Here is a 22,366-nt window from a genome sequence, read left to right on the forward strand (position 1 = left end):
AATTAAGGTCTGGTCCCACAAGTGTCTTCAGTTTCAGTTTTGAATGTGTAAGTGAGCACTTGTTGTTTATGATTAAAGCTAGGTACATGTAGACAGTCAAATGTATGGATTTTGATTTGCAAATCAACATAAAGGATCTTAAAGCAGTCCAAAAGTTTTTTCTGAGTTTTGTGTACTGTATCATAATGAATGCTGTGGTGGTAAAAGGGGAGAGGGGAAGGAAAGCATAAGAAAAATTATAATATTTTCCCTGACTGTAAATCCATATTTACTATCTTATCAAAATTATAATATAATCCATGTTTGTTTAAACACAAGCAAAATGACTACACTGATCTTTCCAAGAGTATATGACCTTTTGAGCAGCAGGTTACATAACCCCTATTCATGGAATAATATACTGTGGACACAAAAAATCATTTACATTTGATTTTGGAAGGTATTTATATATACATTTGAAAAGTATCAGGTATTCTGAGAATTTACAGCACTTTTAACAAAGTAGACTACTGTCAATCTGACTTAAGAGAAAATGGAAAACTGTTCAGCATTGGGATCTTGTCTCTCTGGCTCCCATTCCTTTCTTACAATTTACCATGATTCACTTCTCTAGCTAGTGAAGTTAGTATCCTCAGACTTCATGATACATACCTTCCCTCTATAACAAAATGGCAGCTAGGTGGCAAAATGTATAGATCACTAGGCTGGGAATCAGAAAACACATATTTTAAAATTCAAATCTGGCCTCACTTACTAGCTGTGTGACCCTACACAAGTCATTTAACTGTTTGCCTCAGTTTCCTCATCTGTAAAATGAGTTGGAAGAAAGAAATGACAAATCATTTTGCCAAGACAACCCCAAAAAGGGTCACAAAGAGTTAGACATGAATGAAAGGACCAGACAACAACAACTCTATGAAGAACGTAACTTGCTATAGTAAATATTTTTTAAGTTAGGGAAGAAACTATTTTGGATTAAAAGGAAAGCTTATTCTTTTTGACTAGAAAGAATAGATGACGATGTCAGTAACATACTGAATTTATAACTATGATAGCAGTCTGTGAAGATAATACAAATGAGAGCATAGATATATGCACTTATATGCATATATATGTGTTTATATATACATAATACATACATACATATACACACACATATAAACCAAAGAAATTCGGTTTAGCTAGTTTAAATTAGATTAGTTTAACTTTAGCAATATAAAATCAACTAGTTTGAGTTTAAGATGCTAATGACAAATGAAATTAAATAAGCAGAAGGTTAATCCAGAAAACCAAATGGCTCAGATAATTTACAAACTAATAATACAATGAATAATTCAAAGTGGGTTGTTTTATTTCACTAAATTTCAGGGAAAGAGCTTTTCTTCAAAGTACATTTAAAGGCTCTTTCTTGAGGGTTGTTTCCCCCAAGGTAATTTAGTTAACAATATTTAAAATCTTACATTTTAAAGTAGCCTCCCCATTACAGACTTCTTGTGAAGGAATCCTGTGATGTGAAGCCATGTAGTCCTGAGAAATTAAAGGCTCTAATACCTGCACACAAGTTCCGACAGTTTCTTCCTAGGCTTTGTATAAGGACCTAGCAATAGTCTGTTGTCCAAGAACAACATAGCTAGGTATGGTGAGACGTATCACTGGGTTAACTGCAGTGATAAATTCTAGGGCTATGAGATGACAGCTGGAAGGAACCACAGAGAGCATCTAGTCCAATCCTCCTATTTTACAGATTAGAAATCAGGACCCAGAAAGGTTAAGTGATTTGCTCATGGTCACACAGCTAATAAATTTAAGAGATAGGATTTGAACTCCAGAATCACTGTTCTTCTCACTTTACCATCTCCCATGTAACAGAGCAGTGGTAGCAACTCTCACAGAAAAAAAAAAACCTGTGGGTAGTATGTTGCCTTAGAAAACCAAAAATAAACATATGTGTTGTGTTATTTATTTATTATTGTTGTATTTTTTATTTATTTTGTTAAACATTTCCTATTTACTTTTTAATCTGGTTTCACAGGCTTTTGGCAGTGAGTTTGACACTTCCATCATAGAGAGACTGTTGTCTACTTTAGTACCCCTACTTATAGTGTAGTATGGAAGTAAGCATTTTACAAGTGATATTTTATATTATTTTGGTTTATAATTAACAGGTGTAAAGTAAAATGTAAATATTATAGTCACATTAAAGATTTAAATAATTACAACTTAGAAATTACAGATAAAAAAGAAATTAGATGAAATTTATTAATTTATTTTGTTTCTTTTTATTTAATAAAAGTTCCACAATTAACTAGATCATTTTGACTTTCATGAGCTATTCTACAGGTCCCTCAATTAAAAACATTGAGAAAGAAGGTTTGATATTTTGATGGATGGGAGAAATGCTTTTAAGTTTTAATCTTCTTGTGGATCATAGATTTCCAGCTAGAATGGACCTGAGAGGCAATCTCTTCCGACTTCCTTATTCCACAGATGAGGATACAAAAGCCCAGAGCAGGGAGATAACTTGCCCAAGATCATGCAGTGAGTGAGTGGCAGTCAGGAGTCAAGCCTAGGTTTTCCTGACTTCATTTTAATAACAGTTTTAATAATTGAATACTAGTTTTTTAAAATATAGTTTAAAAATTTAAGAAATTCTGTATTCTAGGAAAACAGAGGAGAGAGGAAAAAGAGTAGGGAAAACAAGAAAAGCAATTCCCCAAACTTGGATAATGGACAGAAATTGCTTACAATCATAATTTTGTATTGCTCTAAATGTTATTTGAGTTCATGTCCTAAAGAAACCAATTTGACTTTAGAAAATCCAAATTTTGAAATTCACTTATGTGCTGTTCATTGTTTTCCTAAAACACAGTGAATTTTACTAAACCTCTGAATAGATATTTATTAGCATACTTAGAATCCACTGTAAATATAGGTACATACATTTATTAAATATTTTAATTCCACTAGAACTGGAAATGGCTGTGCCAAAGGATTTTATATTGGGAGGGGATTTGGGAATGGCAGGGGTGGGGAACCTGCAGCATCACATGTGGCTCCATAGGTCCTCAAGTGCAGCCCTTTGAATCCAAAAGGTTCGGTGAAGTTTGGATTCAGTCAAAGGGCTGCACTTGAGGACCTAGTGGGTCACATGTGGCCTTAAGGTCATAGATTCCCCACTGTTAAACCTCCTCATTTGTCAGATAAGGAAAATGAGTCCCAAATTGGTGGAAATCATTTGTTTATGGTCAGAGAGTTAATGGTAAAGACAGGATTTAAATTCAGACATTTAGACTTCATATTTAGTACTCTTCCCACTAAGTTATGCTAGAATTTAACAATTAGTCCTGAATATGTAGGCTAAGCATGTTGTTTTGAAAGCTTCAGAAATGCATGGCAAATGAGAGATGTATAAAAAAAATCAAAGATTAAGCTGAAGGTATATAAAACTGATTTTCTTTTTCATGAATTGTATTAAAACAATAACATACAATAACATGTATACAAATTCATGTATTGTATTAAAATAATATTGCATATAATAACAAAGTTAATTGTCAGTTTTAGCAAACTAACAGGGCAGCCATGATTTTGTTCCTATTTTCAAAAATAAAACTAGGAAAACTTTTGCTTTGGGACACAATTTGGCTGTGTTTCTTGGCCTTTTAATGTCATCATAGAAGTTTACTGGGGCTTATCAGTCATCTTTCACAGCCCTAAATAGTTTCCCCTACCCCAATTAGTTTTTCTTCTTTCTTCTTCTTTGCTTTTTGAAGGGGGGAAGGTAGGGCAATTGGGGTTAAGTGACTTGCCAAGGTCACTTGGATAGTTTTTTGTGTTAAATGTCTGAGGCTGGATTTGAACTCAGGTCCTCCTGACTCCAAGGCCAGTGCTCTATTCACTGTACCACCTAGCTGCCCCACCTAGTTTGTTTTTCAATTGCTATCACTGCTTTCCAGTTCCTAAGTTAGGTGTAATTGACCAGCAGACTGAGTGAACTGTGTTTCTAGAATCAGTAGTGTTGCTTTTATTCTCAGCGTCTCCAAAAAGATTTTAATGGAAAATGAACAAAAACAAAATACAGAATCATAAAAGTAATATAAAACTCCATATAAATTACTGATAAATAAGCAAAATTAGTTTGTACTTTGGTAGGGTTCATTTGAAGATTCCTATACAGTCTTTAAGTTTAAAATCATTTTCTCAATATGACAGGTTAGTATGCTGCTTACATATATAAGGAAAGACTTGCATATAAATTATTTAAATGAGCATATGTATGCATATATATAAATATAATAACAGCTATCATTTTTATAGTGCTTATTATGTGCCAGATACTATGCTAAGTACTTTAAAATGATTATTTAACTTCATCTTCACAACAGTCCTTTGAGATGGATTCTATTATCTCCATTTTACAGATGAAGAAATGGGCAAACAGGTTAAGTGACTTGTCCACATAGCTAGGAAGTATATGAGGCCAGATTTGAACTCAGTTCTTTCTGACTCTAGAGCCAACACTCTAGCCACTACACTACACTACACACACTCATATACCTCCCTGCTCAAACACCCCGTCACATAATTATATACATGTAAAAAGTATAAATTTATAATAAAATACATAAATGCAGTGAACTAAGAAGTACCAACTTAGTAAATATTCATTAAGCCTACTATGTGGCAGGCATCTTGAATATATCTAAATTATTTTATCAGGCACAATTGTTTTAGGTAAAATTTAATTGAAACCTGACATATCAAATAGAAAAGGAAAACACACTTAAATGCTTAGAATTATGCATTTTTTTCCATTCCCCCTCCTCTTCTGTAAAGGATCATAGAAGTTATTTAGCCTAAGGCTCTTATTTTTATAGATGAGGAAAATGACAGCAAGTCAGTGATAGTACTAGAACTTAGACATACTGACTGATAGTCCAGTAATCCTTCTATCCTACTAATAAGTCATAATGGGTTTTTGATTGTGACCTATAGTGATATACACAGAATTTTTAAAAATGTATTTCTATCAATCTACCATATTATATCTGTGTTTCTAGTTTTTAAATGATAGAGAAAACACTTTAAACTAAATGGAACTGGTTTTCTTCATCCTTTATCTCTGAGCATAGGTTACTTTAATTATTATTACTACTACTTTTACTACTTATTTATTATATTTATATGTATAATTTTATTGCATAAAATTATACATATATTATAAATTAAAGTTCTATTTGTAATAGCACTTCAAGATTTGCAGCACTGAATAAAATTGATGGAAATTTCCGATGTATATACAGACCATCCAGAATGTTGTGGTACTGACATTATATAGTAGGGGAAACTCATTAATTGCCCAAAACACAAAACATTTGAATTGACTCATGACAGGTAAAAAACAACAACTTTCAGTGTACTTTGAGGTCAATATTACCTTAGCAATGCAGGCTGGACAAAACCAGTCCCCATCTGGAATGGTAGTAATCTTGGGCCTATGGCAGTAAGTATGGCAGCCTTTGTCACAGCCATCACAAAGAAGAAGAAGTTCCTCATTATCTCCCTTTCGGCAAATCTGGCAGTACTACAATACATGAAAAATCATTTAAAATCAATACTATCTTGAAAATTTCTTCTTGGAAAATTAAGTGTACCAAAATTCACATTTTGCACTAATAATTAACATTCCGCTTGCTAACATACATACAATAGCCATACACATCTATGTATCTCTCATTACACAGATATGGACCACATGACAGGGTGAGCAAATCTACAGGGGGGTAAAATGCATATTTTATGTACATTGCAAAGACCAAAGCTAAAGGCTGAATGCCCGCAAACACTTCTGAAGCATGTACACATTAACATATGGAATAATTAACATGACATTAGAGCACATAAAGCAATGAATAGCTTTAATACATGATATTTTTAAGGATGATTTTTTTCTCTTTTGGCCATCTTATAATGATCTTCATAATACCCTGTGAAGGAAGTAAGGGTTAAGGTTACTGTTAAACATTAAAATAAATTAAAGAGGAACCTGTGTCAGAAATAGGATTAAGATTCAGGGTTTTCCAGATTTTTATTCTAACTAAAAGAACACATTTATCTTTAATTTTGTGTCTATTTTAAAAACTGATGAAAAGGTGAATATGAAAATTTAATCAAATCAGATATTTGCTACAATTATGCAAATGACCATGAACATGATTCTTACTTAAAGAGAAAGGGGCTACAAGTTAAAACAAAGAATTACATAGTTCATGATTTCTTTCCCTTTGACTAACTTTAAATACTATTATTTCTATTTTTCATGAATTTTTTGATATTTTTATACTGAAACTGGGATAAGTAGGTTAAAATTTTAAAATTTAAGTATGAGCATACTACCTCCATAAGCAAGTGAAAGAAGGAAAGTAAAAAATATAAAAATACAATACTTTTAAAGTATTTTTGAGAGAAAGCAGAAAAGTCTTATTTTGAATGACTTAGTATATGACTATGTATTCTTACACATTTTTGCTCACATAACATAACTTCTTGCAATCAATATTTAAAAGAATAAGAACATTTAACATATAAATTAATACTAATTTAGAATAGCATTTTCAATCTCATTACAAGTTAATTTACATGTTCCCATCAATTTAAATACAAGAGTAAAATCTCAGAGAATCTAAGATAATTTGAAATGTTTCATGATATATAATGTGTAGAGTACTCACGTCTTTAAAATGCAAATACAACTTATGAATTTGTTAGTAAACCTGCCATTATACAGTATTCTGTTCAGTAAATATCTGTTAAATGTGTAATATAATAGCAGCCTAACCATCCACAATGGAAAAATAAAGTGGATGAAAAACACAGACTACAAATGCTTATTAAGTGAAATAAAAGAAAGGAAAAACACACAATGTCCAAATTGCAACATGAACTTGTACAGTAGACAATGAGCTATTTCCAAAATTTTCTTAGAATAGAAGATTGGGTTCAATTAATTTTATGTTGAAATAAGCAGCACTTTCAACTGGTCATTTTTAAAAATACAATGTTCTCTCAACACCTGTGAATCAGTAGGATTTGTGGTGGTATAAATAAGATACAGATTTGTATTCAAGAAATGGCATTAAAAATATATTACCAGGGACACAATCAGAAGAGAAAATGGACCAGTCAGTAGTGAAAGTGAATGATAAGAGCACAAGTGCTGCTGGAACATCCTAAATATTAAAAAAAAAACAAAAACAGAAGAAATCTCAAGTAGGTGGAGTGGATGCTTTGTGGAGGATTTATGAAGCATTTCCTATGGAGATATTTATAAAAATTGTAGAGGATGAGAATCCATGGAAAACCTGTGACTTATTTACACTGATGGAGAGAATACCCATACCAGTGACATCCCAGATTCATTGCATTATCTCATGTACACACTAAAAGTGGTAAAACTGATATGTATTACTTAGGTAAGATGAAAAATGATTTAATATTCCTTCAGTAGTAGGTATGTCTTCTACCATATCCAGGAATACATTGGTTTAATACATGTAATGTAATGTAAACATTTGAGACTCATTTTTAAAAAAAGGTCTATTGTAGAGATATAGGGTAAAAAAAAATCTATACCACCACCATGAATATTAAATATAAATCTCTAAAAAAACAAAGCTTACAGACTTCAAAGAATTCATAAAGAAAACTTGTGCTTTCTTCTATAATGGAGAATTAAAACACTGCAAAATAGTTTCTATGTTTATGATTTTTCAATTTCTGTCTGATATTAGGGAAGGGATAAAGACACTAGGTCTTTCATTTTGTGAAAATCAAGTTTGATATTTGTACTAGAAAATGGTCACTACATGTTAGCATGTACATAAACATTTGGTTGAAACCCTTTACTTCTAAAGCTTAAAAGTTCTTTTAATCACCAGAAAGTGAGTGCACCTTAGAACAGGGAAGGGGTTTCCAGCATTTTAATGAGGTGGACTACTTTTCTGTTAACAAATATGGGAGGGAAGTGGGGGTGGATCCTTCCAGTAATGTAAAGTCTCTCAGTTGGGCAGGGAAGGGCCATTAACATATCATATTCTTCTCCCTTTTGGGTATCCTTATCAACTGAGGAAAGGTGGCCATGACAGAGACAACAGTGTAATAAAACTTTAAGATCTATGGATATATAGCAATCAAATTTGTAGAGATATCAGCCCTGAACTAAATTTAACCTAAAGTTTTACTTGTGAATCTGGTACCAAAAGTAATCAATCAACTAAGGTGACTAACACTGTAAAGATGGAGGGAGAGGAGAGTGCAATATAAAACAAGAATAAAGGATTAGATCTTACCCTCAAGGTTACAATACAGTTGAGGAGATAAAAGTGACCAAAGTGCAACAATGAGAGAACTGTTGTGGGGAAACTGGGTAGTACTAGTTAAAGACCCAGACTATTAGGGCTAGGCAGCAAGAGGGATAGATAGAATGATGGACTTGGAATCAGGAAAACCTAAGTTCAAATCCTGCCTTATAAGTCAAACAACTTAGTTACATAACTCTGGGTAAGTCACTTAATCTCTGCCTCAGTTTTCTCATCTATAAAACAGGGATGATAATAATAATACCTCCTCAAGTTGTTGTGAGGATAAAATGAATAATATTTGTAAAACTTAAAGTGCTACATAAATGCTAGCTACTTTTTTTTTAAATTAGTCCCAGAGCAGACCTCAGAGATCACCTTCATATGGCAAACAGAGGTTTACAGAGGTTAGGTGACTTTTCCAAGGTTACACAATAAAATATCCTGAGTCTCTAGATGAAGATTCATCTTAATCATAAACATTTAGTAAGCATCTACTATGTACCAGGTGCTGTGCTAAATGTTTTCTCTGGCAGGTTCAAATGATAGTTTGAAACATTAGTTTAAAAGCAATAATTTCAACAGCCTAAATCTTGTCCTTACAAAATATTTCAACTTATAAAAAGAATGAAGCACATAGCATTATATAGTAAAATTAACATTTTGCCTTTTCTTGGGGACTTGGGGAATCGTTGTAAATAATATGTGTATGTATGCATGCATGCATGCATGCATGTACACATGTATAATAAAGGAAACTGGTGAAGATACTGTCCATATTTCACATTAATAATAATGATGCATATTACAACACTGAATTAAATGGTCATTAAGGGCTTTCCTCATGCTAAAAACAATAGAAAAATATCAAATTACAATTTTCTTTTATTCAGTGTCATTTGCCTAGATAGTATCTCTGCAAGTATTAAGTTCCTGTACTAAATTCCTCATGCACATGTAGACAGTGAGCCTGTGTGAGGGATTTGTCACAGCAAATAAGTTTCTCTATAAAGGTGGCAAAAGGATGCCCAACTGCTCTTCAAGATAACATCATAACAGGCAATAGGAGTATACATCAGGTGGATGTTTCTGAGAAATTAAATGAAGATGAATTATAAAATATGTTAAATGTATATTAGGAACATTACAAAGTTATTGGGATTTCAAACAAGCAATAAAAGTATTGAAAAGTTTAAAAAGTGTATAATAAAGATACTGCAAAGCTGACACTACACCATGCTGCCTCTCAACACATAAAAAGTTAAACAAATAGAGGGAAGGAAATCTGCACTGAAGTAGAAAATCACATAGGAGTTAGTTACCTGCAGGTGAAAGCTTCAAGAAGAAGTGGATTAGACAAAGGCACAAATTGAAAAGGTTCAAGGTCAGGATTATGGAACGAGTTAGTCATCTTGGTTAGAACACAGAGTATTTAATCTGGAGGTGGGTGTGGGTGTGAAATAAGTCTGGGAAGGTAAGGTAGAACCAGGTTGTGAGGGACTGTAAATGGCAGCCTGAGAGTCTAATAAGTTCTAGAGAAAACAGGGAGCTGCTAGAGGTTTGGGGGAATTTCATGGTCAGACTTCTGCTTGAAGAAACTGAGATCCTGAAAAGTTAAGTGACTTGATAATGGGGTCACAGTACTTGAAGACAGTCTGAATCCAAATCCATCATTTTCTACTATACCACCCAGCTTCCTTAGGTGGGTAGGTATAGGTAGGTACCTGCCTGTCTATCCTGGAAGCTAGGCACTATTATTATCCCCATTTTACAGATGAAGAAACTGAGGCAAATAGAGGTTAAGTGATTTGTTCAGAGTCACACAGCTAGTAAGTATCTGAGACCGATATTTCAAAACTAATGGTAAATTCTAAATTTGTTGAGTGAGAAAAAGTGCTACTTGCTACCTGTGTGACAGATAAATCTCTTCCCCTCTCTATTTCCTCATCCATCACCTGAAATATGAAGATTGGAGTAAGGGATCCCCAAGACTTAGTGGATAGGAAGACATTAAACAAGCACATTGTGATTAATGCATACTCAATGCAGGCTAGAGGTGAGAGATATTTAACTTTTGGCAGAAGTTAAAAATAGCTACTTTATTTCTGACAGTGGGGAAAAAACAAAAATACAGAACAAGAAAGGATGTAGAAGTGAGCTGGAGATGATGAAAATCTTTAAGACTGTATGAATATGTTATGTACATGTTATCTTCCCTATCCCCTTTAAAAAGAAAGGACCTCTAAAATATTCCAGTCAGCAACTATTATCCATATAAAATCTTTAAGAAAATGTCAGTTATATTTTGATATTTTCTAAACAATAAGAGGAAACCACACATGTCAACCATTCTGCAAAAGGAAAAAAATATGGCTTGGTGAATTTTCATAAAGATGAGAAATAAATGTTTGAGAGAATACATCACATTACATGGTGCTTTACAAAAGATGCCAAACTCTCAAGTACTACAGCATATAATATTTAGACAATAATCAGTAATTCATAATTAAACTAAGAGAGCTGAAAATTGAAAGAAATGGGACAAAGTAAAATTAGTTATAGTATTTCTTAAGTAAAAACACTTACAACTTTCATAATTGATTTTTCCCATGCTATTGATTTCTGTAACTGCTGAATGCACAGAGCTACCTGTGCAGCACTGCGAGCTTCTGATAATGCCCTTCTCCATACCCTGAGCCCTGGAGCAATATCCTCTTCAATTCTGCATTGAAATATAGAGAAATTAAGTAGGTCATATCCATATTTACTGGGTTTTGAATGTGAAACAATCATCATCACACTGAAAGCCAAGCAATGACAAAAACACGTATACAGCCAATAAGTATAAGGTTTAAGCAACTAAATTTGATGTAGTGCACAGACTGTGGCTACGTGCCTCAAAGCTTAGTCACAACCAGGTAAATGTAAGATCACTTTGCAGGATAATCAACAAACATAACAAAAAATATCTTTACAAAGCATCATGCAGAATAGCATGATCCATATGGATCACAGACATACAAGAAGATACATAGATAACAGGCAATAGAAAATAGGCTCCAATTAGCAAAGAAGCACAATAATTTTTCAAGTTAATCTCAATAACCTACCCGTCACCATCACCACTAATGGATGGTGCAGGAGCAGGGACAGTAACTGTGCCCACATTATCCAGTTTGATCTGAATGGTGGTACTTAAGGGGCTCTTCAGATACCTTCGCTCTATGTTCCGCTCCAAATCAGCCAGCCTGGTTACAGCTATATCTAGAGGGTTGTCACTCTTCCGTTCTAGAGGGCTGGCACTGCTTTCTTCTCCTCTAGTATAATCTCCATCATGCTCCTTGCACAATTTAGTAACTGACTTATGCTCAAAATATACCAAGTCTTCCCTTTCTGATGCAGGCTCTGGACACATCCAACCCTATATTATCAAGAAAAAAATAATTTTATTTCCTGCACCAACTACTTGGAGTTTTTGTCAAGAACAAATCTTAATGATCACTAATAAGCTTTTACCTTGTGCTTTCCTAGTGCTAGCCAGAAAACAAAAATGGAACATGTGAAAAGAAATACCTATCCATTACAACTCTGAAAAGTATTTAAAATATGATCAGAGTAATCTATAAAGCATTAAAAAAGATTTTAGCTGGAAATACTGATTAATTTTATGGGATTAAGAAAATGAAAACTCCTCTGGAATCTCTTGATATCATCCATTTTTGTTAGGGAGAAGAGAATTAGCTTAGGACACATTTAACACTTTGAAATGTCGGACTCTGTTTACCTCTTGTGCTCACTAGAAATGCCATAAATATATTCTTTGCAATATTTGAAAGGGATTAAATCCTTTACAAGAATGAAAATACTAATTAATTTCTGACATTTATCATGCTGTACAGTTTTCAAAGAACTTTACCAAAGTTCCTTAATGTCATCCTCACAATGTCCCTGTTACTACTTCACATTTTATAGACAACAAAAATAAGATGCAGGGAGGTCAAAAGACTTAAGCAAAGTCACTCTGGGAGTCAGTGATAATATAAGTGTTCATAACTATGTCTTCTAACACCAAGGCTAGGGGGCTCCCCATTAGTAGCAACTGCTTCTCAGTACCAACAGTCAATCTTCAGATACAATACCTAAAGCTAAACCACTTATTTCAAAATGAGTATAGAGAGGGCAGGTAGATACGTGGAGTTGCCAAACATTTTCCTATACGGAACTGTATCCCATTTTTGATGCTACAAATTTTGAAGATACATACACACTGCCACTTAATGTTGAAGAGAAAGAGAATTCTGTTCTTTTTTACATCACAAAAATCTAGAATGGATTATTAAATATGTGGTATACACATTAAAAAAGAGTGGAATGATCACTAGAAGCCAATACAGGTTCACCAGCAAGTCTTTTTTTTTTCTTTCTAACCTGGAAAACCTAAAGGCATGATTATCAAATAGAAGACAGAAAGCTGGAAAGGGAACTGTACATATTTTATGACATAATTAGGATTAAAAAATTCCTTACCAATACTATAAAAACTAAGAACATTAAATAGAATAAAAATGAAAAATCCCACAGATAGTTTTGAAAAATTAATTGCAGAATAAAAAAAACTTAGCTTAATAGCAGTTTGTGAGAAAAACTAGAAAGTTTCATAGATAGCAAAATTCAATATGAGACAATTATAACACAGGGCTACCAAAACTGCTAGTTCAATCTTAAACTATATAAATAGCACTTGTGTTCAGATCAATAGAAGTCAGAGTCCAAATACAGTAATAGTTCAACTTTTTAGTAGTCAGCTCATATCAAGAATATTGTGTCTGGAACCACCTTTTTAAGAGAGATAAGTAGCAAGAAGTGAAGGCTAAGAATAAGAGATGAAACAGACTATTTTAAAAATGGACATGTGAATTTAAAAATCTGGATATTATTATGACCAAAAAAAGAAATGGAGAAAACAGTAATTCCTAGTGATCCACAATACTTGCCTACCCATCTATGATTTTTTTTAGTAAGAATAAGCTACATATACATAGAGGAATACATAGTTGACTGGACAATTAGAAGGAAACAGGAAGATTTTTTTCTATTTTCCCATTTTTAGTATCAATAATTATTTTAATTGCATGTCACATTTCTTCTCATTCTTATTCTTTTCTCTAGTTTTTTGATCATTCTGATCTTTTCTCAAATAAGTCAGTGGACTGCATACAGACAGCTGGTTCAAGCTTGATTCTATTATCAGTAACAAGCCACTTCCTCTATATTAATATGTAATTGCTTTCATTTCTTAGAGATATTATTTGATGCCTGCTTTGTGAAGATCCTTCCAACTCTTTTCCTGAAGAATATATTCATAATGTATAAGGTGTGAGGTTTCTGATCAATTAGGTTACAGATCATTGGACTCTTTCATTCCTTACTTCTGAACTACAATAATTCAAATGATATTGCATCTAGCAATCAGCAGTCTGGGGCAGCCAGGTGGTGCAATGGATTGAGTACGTGGCCTGGAGTCAGGCTACGAGTTCAAATGTGGCCTCGGACATTTACAAGTTGTCACTGGGAAAGTCCTTAAACCTGTTTGCCTCAATAACAATTGGCAGTCTACAGTTAGTTATTATAGCAGTAAACAACTATTGATATCTCAACAGACCCTAAATTTCTCATTATATTTAGACCAAATAGTACAGTATTGGCATACCCCAACCTAGGATCATTAATTGATTGAATCACAACATGAGTAACAATGACAATATGACTAAGCGAAACAACCTTGTAATGGGAGGTTTTATACAAACAATATACACAATTATAAAATACATCCCTAGACAATAAGAGTTTAAACTTTTTTCCCCTGACACCTGAGGTTAGAAAAAGTGTGTGTGTGTGTGTGTGTGTGTGTATTATACATTGTCAAAGTTTAAAATAAAGCATAGTGTCTAAGACTAGGGAAATTATTGCCTCCTCTTGTAATTTGGCTTGACCTTACCATATCTGGAGAGTCCTATGCTTAGTTCTGGATGCAATGTTTCAGGAAGGGCGTTGGTAACCTGGAGTGTTCAGAGGAGTGTGACTAGGATAGTTTAGAACTGTGTAAGTATCACACTTGAGGTAATGGGGGATGTTTAGCCTGACAAAGAGAAGATTTAGGGAATACATGGCAGCTAGCTACTGTTATGCATTTAAAGGGCCAGTAAAAAGAAGCAAGAATTAGACTTGTTCTTTATTTCACTGGTCAGAACAAGAAGCAAAAATGTATATTTAAGAGAAAACTTCCTAATAATCAGAACTATCCAAAAGTAGAATTGAATGCCTTAGTGGGGAATGGGTTTTTCTCTCACTACAAGATCTGTGAAAGGATAGATGGCTACTTGAGTCTTTTGTCAAAAAATTTTTCCCATTATGGTTTGGTCTAGATGGCATCTGAGGTGCCTTCCAACTTGGAGATTCTGTATTTCTGAGATGTGGAAACCTAATATTTTAAACTCTCCAAGGGCCGCTGCGAGGTTTGCTGCTTACAGTTAACCTCTAATTTGTAATCTAGCTAAAGAAAACAACTCTTAGAAAAGTTTGGGCATTTTAAAAACTAACAAACAAACCCCAAACCTATTATTCATGTTTTAGGAAGATGCAATCCATTTCCCCAGAGGAATGGAACATTGGAAAAATACTAAGCCTTTATGTGCCTAGGGAAAGAAGAGTGTTATTTATCAGAGCTAGAGCCCTGTCCATCTCCTTCCATCAAGAAACTGGCACAGGAACAGGGCAGACAATGGGTCAGCAAGTCTGATCCTTTGGAAGTTCAAATAAAAATTCTGAAAAGGCCAGTCTCATCTCCTCCATACTTTTTACATTTGTGATCCTGAAGCAGCTAAATAGAGTAGTTAAGTTGGTACCTTTTTGTGAAAATAGGGTTGCTACTGATAAGGATGTGACTCTCACAGAGGAATTGTTTTTATAAAGTATTTACCATTTCTGTGATATCAAACATCACAAGTAAAAAAGCAAAAACTAAATGTGGACATTGGAGCTAAGATGCACTGGTCTCCACTTACTGCAATATGCTATAGAGGGGAATCCTGACTTAAGCATGACTGACTTATAACTTATTAACAATATCAAAATGATGCTGGTGAGGGTAACTATGCGGGGAATGCCTTGATTTAATAGTCATAATAATAACTTTGAGTCTTCAAGAAAAGGTTAAGTTGTATTCAGTATCATTATGTATAAAGGCAGGTAAATGTATAACATAAAAAAACCCCTTTTCATTAAAATGATTAAAGTTTTCTTTTAAGTTCTTCAAGGACTAAGCTTTATTTGGAAAAATTAGAAATTTGGAATAACACACTCCCTGATGATGTCAAAAAAACCCGAGTGTATCATCCTACCATATTATGTGTCTATTATATATACATCTATTACTGATTTTGACTGCACCCAGGTAGTAACCACAATTTAAACTGAAATAATCATTCATTCATTTATTAAGAAAACCTTTATTGAGCACTTACTATGAACAATGTATGTAAACATTGAGGGAAGATACAAAGATAAATAAAGCAAACTCCCTGCACATAAGGAGTTTACATTGTAGTAAACTTCACATTCCTACAATCTGAAGTGAAGTCTCTGTCTCTAATGATGCTTTTCCCTGTTAGAAACTTCCTCAGATCCTCTCTGTTCTAAAACAAAACAAAAGCTCCACTTCTTTCCTTGACTCTCTTACTCCCTCATGTGATCCTCCCTCCTCTGCTTCACTGACAGACTTCTAAAAAATAACTGCCTCCAGTTCCTCTTCTCCCTCAATCCTTTGAAATCTACCTTTGGTTTTCAGCATCCTACTGAAGCTACACCTTTCCAAAATCACTTCCCATCCATGTTTCATCATGGATTTGAAAGCAGAATGTACCAAATAATGTCCTCTAGAACTCAACTACACAGTGTAAAATCTAATTTAGTATGGCTGTTTTTAAAGAAAACAAAACCCATTATAAGTAGAAGTTCTACTTTTAACTCTTTCACAATTAGTACTCATTTACAATACAAATCTTTATTAGAATGATATTTTAAAATAGGTTTTAATCCCTTTTACCTTCACTTGTAAACTTGCTGAAGCAACTCTCCTTTCTAAATCTTCTACCTGCTGAAGAATGGTCAAGTCCATCTCCATCGCTTGTTCATCCACCGACCAGTTCTCTACAATATCTCGAGTTACTTGGTTTTCTTCATTTTCATTTATTTCAATAATAGCGACTATATTTAAAAATGAAATTTTTTTTTTAAAAAAGAACAGTTTTTGAGTTGTATAAATACAGGATTCCTCCCCCAACAGTTATTTTCACCATACCCAACTTAAACATTGAATTACTCTTCTTTTTTTATATATACAAATTATTTAAGGAAGTATGGCTTTTGTTCAACTACAAACTGTAGATAATGATTAAGAATTATAAAATATTTATACTAATTAGATAATGTTAGTAGTTTTCCCTTAGTAAAACTACTCTAAACACCACCACCAGTCTTTTGGTAATGAATGACGATATGTTCCAGTAGATTTTTCATTTAAATAAATTAATTAGGTTTCCCTAAGCAAAGTAATGAAAATGATTTATTTACATACCATCCTTATTTTTGATGCAGGCCTGAGTAATATAATCCAAGTGTTTCTGTATTTGCTTCTGCAATGCCTTTTCCCTTATCCCCCTGAGATGTAGCACTTTAAGCAAAGCTTTTAGGTCCTCTGGGTCAATAATTCTCCACCAACCAAACTGCATTTCTAAGTCAAAATAAGTATGTAAATCTTTTACAAACATTTTGAATGATATTCTAGTATAATTCAAATCAAAAGGCTTACCAACTACATATAACCATTCAGAGATCCAGTTACCATATTGAGCCAGATACAGATTGCATTTAACCTTGTTCCCCAAAATCTGAATAGAACATGAGAACAGTTTATGATGTTATTATTCAACATCTTTCCATTCTTTTTCCTTTTCAGGAAAAGCCCATTTTAGGTATGTAGCCTTTATTTTATGGTGTCCTATATATTTGGATCATTATGGTATACTACAGACATTTAAAAAAAATAAAAATTATTGGACAAAAACCATCTGAACGTGCCTACCTTCTGGAATGGGTTTTGGACTAGGAAAATCTACTGGCTTTGCTACTTCAACTGTTCCAGGGATAGCCGAAGATGCCTTTTCATTCTGTGGCACTGGTGATTCACTTTTACATGAAGAAACATTTGGGGTCAAGAATGAATTACCATTTCCTTCTGACAATCCCAACCCTGATCCCAGACTAGGTAAAGGAGATGTAAAGGGAACATTTGAAGTGAGAACTCCTGTTGGCCATCCACAAAACTGAAGTCCCATTATAGGTAGTCCACTCTTCATCTATAAACATCAAAACATTGGGAAATCATTGAAAAGCTTTAGTAGAAATGATAGAAAATCTAAAATTATTTGCTAAATTCTGAAAATGATCTGCCATATTTATACTATATGCCATATTTAAACATATAACTTAAAGCAGTATAATTGTCAAATGCTGAAGATGGTCAGTCAAACATAACTTTTTATAAATAAATTTAAAAATTCATTATTAGTAGTAAGTATATACAATAACTTACAAAGATATAGCAGTAGGTTTGGGGAATATGAAGGTGTACTCCATGTACTTCCAGTAAATTTTTAGGAATATGTCATTTAATTTTATTTTTAGTTTTCAAACTGGGCAAAGTATAACATTTTAATTAAAAATACAGTGAAGACAGGTTTAAAAAGTAAAAAAAAAAAAACAGCAAAAGAATGCTATTGCTACTGGGACTAACCTGAAGTGGTGATAAAGCAAATGGACTGAGGCCCATTGTATTCTGTGCAGAGGAAGACCCAAGAAGGGGTGATGGAACAGGTGAAGGTGATTTAGAAGGAGGCTGAGAATGAGGAGCCAGTGAAGCAGCAGCAGATCCATCCGCATGGGTAAGGGAAGTGTCATCACAGGGTGTTCTGGGTAAAAGGCTGAACCACTGTCTATTCTTTTCTGTCAGGGTTTTTAACAACTGGTCATTGGCAATTAATGGAGGGCTATAAAACTTCCCTTGACCACTTGAGACTGGATTAAATAGGTTAGAATCTGCCTTTTCCTTGTTGCTTTGTGATACTGCTGGCTGAAGGCTGCAGAGAGAATTTTTTGCACCGTTTTGGTAAGATAATGTGCATCCATTGGCTGCACCACCATTTGGTTTGGGGTTCATAATATCTGACTCAGGAGGCATTTTAGCTACTTCTAACAATTTGCTTAATTTGGAGAAAGAGCTAGGTTTTTGGAGAAATAGATTAGTGTTGTCTTTTTCCTTAAGATCTTCTTTTTGCTCACAGTGGCCTGTATTTAAACAGTTTAATGTATCATCAGAGGTCTCAAACATTTCTTCTTTGATTTGTATAATCTCAGCTTTTTTCAATTTTTCTTTCTCTTTTGCAATTTCTTCTAGACCTACATAAAGGAAAAAAAATTCATGAAGACTCATCTACATTGTGAACTTCCTTTGTAATTATATTTTATCAACATCATTATTACTCAACAAATTATATGCTTTTACCAGTTTACTTACAATTCCACATTAACAAGGTTAAAAATATACCAACAGTGCCATTAAAACTGAAATATGCAGTTCAGATAAAATTAGAACAAAAAACTCAAACTCCTGATAAGCAACATATCTTAAAAAACATTGAAATGTTACAACATTTTAGAACACCAAGATCATTACAATAGAGTCAGAGCTTATCGTAATGGAATATGACCAATTCGATGAAAAAAAATTCTAATCCAAAGTGAAATTGAGATGCTTTGTTGATCTTGTTACATGGTATGTTCATCCCCCCAAAATTCAATAAAATGAATCTCTTATTCCCCCAGTTCTTACCATTGACACTAAGATTAAAAAATGTGTTTCTATATAATAGGGCAAGTTCTCAGAAAAACAATACATATGGAGCACTTGTTAAAATATTGTTAATTATCTTTAAATGCAAACAATTACCTCTAATCCTTTCCTAGTCACCTTTTCCAGTTTACAATCTTGCCAGAAGATAATTGCAACTGTCATTCATAGGCTGTATTTGGGACTGCTTGAGCATGCTTATGGATCCTAACCATACTAAAGGTATACTCAGGGAATTTTAGATATATATGATACGGTTGCTGGTCCTTCTATATTTGAAATTACACCTAGTCCCCCTTTTCTTGATTTCATGAATGAATACAGCAATAATATCACCAATAGGAAAAAATATGGCAAAGATGGTTACGGTGTCCTTGATAATTATTAAAAAAATTATATGTGATATGTGTAATATATTCTCCCTTAAGGTTAGTTCAAAGTTAAGATAGATACTGGGAACATTCTTTGTCTTTAACACAATGATATTACAAATACAAGAAAATTATATATAGTTTGAAGTGAGTTGTGATAGTACTTATGTGAATACAGCTTATAGCACATACACATATAAACATCACAAGTCTTTGTGAAGTGACTGTATGTAGCAGACTACTTTAAAAGTGGGTTTCTGGTGATTTTTAAAAATCATGATATAATCAATCATTTGACTCTTACCTGATTACCTTTTACCCCACTAAAGAGGAGGGCTAGATAGGTATTCAATGCAGTGGAGATTAACTCCCCCTTCAAGAGATCTGGGGCAAAAAAAAAAATGTAGGAGGTCCCTAATGGGCACTGGGACTCACTAGGGCTAAGAACTTGCTGTCTGTATGGTTAGAAAGCACTTCATTTTTTTTTTTATAATGCTAGTGTTCGAAAGTATGAACCTTCACCTGATGAAAACTGGAGCTTTGAGTATGATCAAGTAAAAGGATCCAACCTCCCCCTGGAATAATCCTGCACTGTTGTCCTATCTTCATACTGCACCTCTGGGGTTACTTAGCTTCAACATTCTGTTCTAGACTACAGTCGCCAGGCTTACACAAGGGCTTTGGGAGCCAAAAATATTTGTGGAAACTGACAGATAATAAGGAAACAAAGAGAAAGTCAAACCTGGAAGGATCATAGGAGAGAGCCTAAGAAAAACTAGGAAGTGCTTAAGGTACAAATGGCAGTATTTTACTTTTACTGGACCTTGAAACTCCAAAGAATGGGTTATATTTATTAAGGGATCAGAGAGTTGGCATAATGGATGTTAACAAGGAGAAAGAATCATGAGGGATCAAAAAGCAAATATGAAAGAGAAAGAGCAAAAGTCACCATAACGAATAATAGAGAGTGCCACAGGATGGAAGTAACATTTGTGGCATTATCATTTTAGAGTTGTTTGAAGAGAAAAAAAATATTTTTAAGCTTCTTCATGTTACATAGGTTTATAAAACCTTTTTTCTTTTTAAATTAATACTTTAGATCTTTCTTGCATGGTTTGAAAATGAAACCCACATAAAATGAAAGGTCAATGAAATCTTTAACATTTTTGCAGCTTATTTTTAATATATATGGATGTCTGAACAACTCAATAGCAGCTAAGGGGAACAATGCATAGAGCATAGGGTCTGGAATAGAGAAGATCTGAGTTCAAATGTGGTCTCAGACTCTCACTAGCTGTGTGAACCTGGACAAGTCATTTAACCCTGTTTGCCTCAGTTTCCTCATCCAGGTATTTATGAGCTAAAGAAGGAAATGGCGAACCACTCCAGTATTTTTGCCAAGAGAACCCAAAATGGGATCACAAAGAGTTGGAAACACCTGCAACAACAATGAACAAGTCAATAAAAGAGAAAAAGGATTTATGAAAGATCTAAGGTAGTTTAATTCATGACATGTTTATTTTAATTGTTCAAAGAGATTTTTGGGGACGGTTATTTATCTACCACTTTTGTTTCAACATATATTATCATGCCCTTATCATGTAGTGATTTCCCTGAATGTAGTCATCTCAGTTTTATTGTCACTATTTTACAGGTTCAATTTTTTTTACAAGACTGGAATTATGGAAGCTATTGATATTTTTTAAGTACCATGTTCACAGTTCAGGTAAGCTGCTACCAGGTTCGTGTCTAAACAAATTATGGTTCCCTTAAGTGATCCTGAGATGAACAAATTAGTACTCCTTTTTCACTTAAGTTATGCAGACATTTTAAAGAATATAATATTTAAGCAGGACACAATTTAAAGTTTAATAGAATACAAAGAGATAGGCATAATTAGACAGATTTTTCATGTATTTTCAACTGTTGACTAAAGCTTGATCTAACTGATATTTGGAAGAGCAAGTCCCAAACTGAAATCATTATCTTTGCCCCTCTCTCCACTAGACCTTTCCTCTACCTAGTACTAATACTCTTACTACCTAATCGTCTTACTCTTGAAGGCACCACCATTTTCCCAACAACCCAGACTTACAACCTAGAATTATCCTCTCCTCTTCATCTCCAGTTTCTTGCTGTGTCCTGTTGATTCTACCTTCCCAGCATCTCTCAGATATGTTCTGTTTTCTCCTCTGATGCAGCTGCCACATTGGTGAAGGCCTTCATTCCCTTATATCTATTTTTTTTTTAAATTTGGGCTTGTGATTTCATCCAGGTATTCAAACTCCTTCCACAGATGCAAATTAGCAACATGTCAATGGATAATTTATAGTCTTAGAAAATGGCCTTCTGGTTGGTCTCCCTGCCTCAAGTTTCTCCCCAATCTTGTCCATCCCCCATTCAACTGCAGAAAAAAAGTCTTCCTAAAGTTCAAGTCTGACCATATCATCTCCCTACTAATAAACTCCAGTGGCTTTCCATGAACTTTGGGATCAAATGTAAAATCCTGTTTGGCTTTTAAAGTCCTTCATAACCTGGCCCCTTCCTATCTTTCTAACCCTTTGATACTTTACTCTCTCCATGGACTCTACAATTCAGCTTTACTGGCCTGCTTGCTGCTCCTTGAACATATCAGTAGATGCCTCTGCCTTTTTTTTTTTTTTGCTTTTTTG

The 22,366-nt window shown here is 33.8% G+C and overlaps 1 protein-coding gene across 28 annotated transcripts in view; it reads right to left on the reverse strand.

The window, feature by feature from the left end:
* The window catches only part of BAZ2B (bromodomain adjacent to zinc finger domain 2B), a 376,035-nt gene that overhangs the window by 7,456 nt on the left and 346,213 nt on the right, over nt 1-22,366 (reverse strand). For 24 of the 28 annotated variants that reach the window (XM_069079736.1, XM_069079735.1, XM_069079731.1 and 21 more), the window contains 7 exons: nt 18,211-18,872; nt 17,500-17,773; nt 16,993-17,148; nt 16,462-16,622; nt 11,468-11,778; nt 10,944-11,079; nt 5,438-5,584 (listed from right to left, as the gene is read on the reverse strand). In XM_069079736.1, coding sequence (XP_068935837.1) covers nt 5,438-5,584; nt 10,944-11,079; nt 11,468-11,778; nt 16,462-16,622; nt 16,993-17,148; nt 17,500-17,773; nt 18,211-18,872 — 1,847 coding nt within the window. The remainder of the gene's footprint in view (nt 1-5,437; nt 5,585-10,943; nt 11,080-11,467; nt 11,779-16,461; nt 16,623-16,992; nt 17,149-17,499; nt 17,774-18,210; nt 18,873-22,366) is intronic. The other 4 variants (XM_069079739.1, XM_069079747.1, XM_069079751.1 and 1 more) reach the window with 1 other exon arrangement.

Source organism: Petaurus breviceps, unplaced genomic scaffold (assembly GCF_028583685.1).
Source record: "Petaurus breviceps papuanus isolate PSGF00001 unplaced genomic scaffold, PetGlider_PUasm1.0 91133, whole genome shotgun sequence".
In the NCBI taxonomy this organism is placed as follows: domain Eukaryota; kingdom Metazoa; phylum Chordata; class Mammalia; order Diprotodontia; family Petauridae; genus Petaurus; species Petaurus breviceps.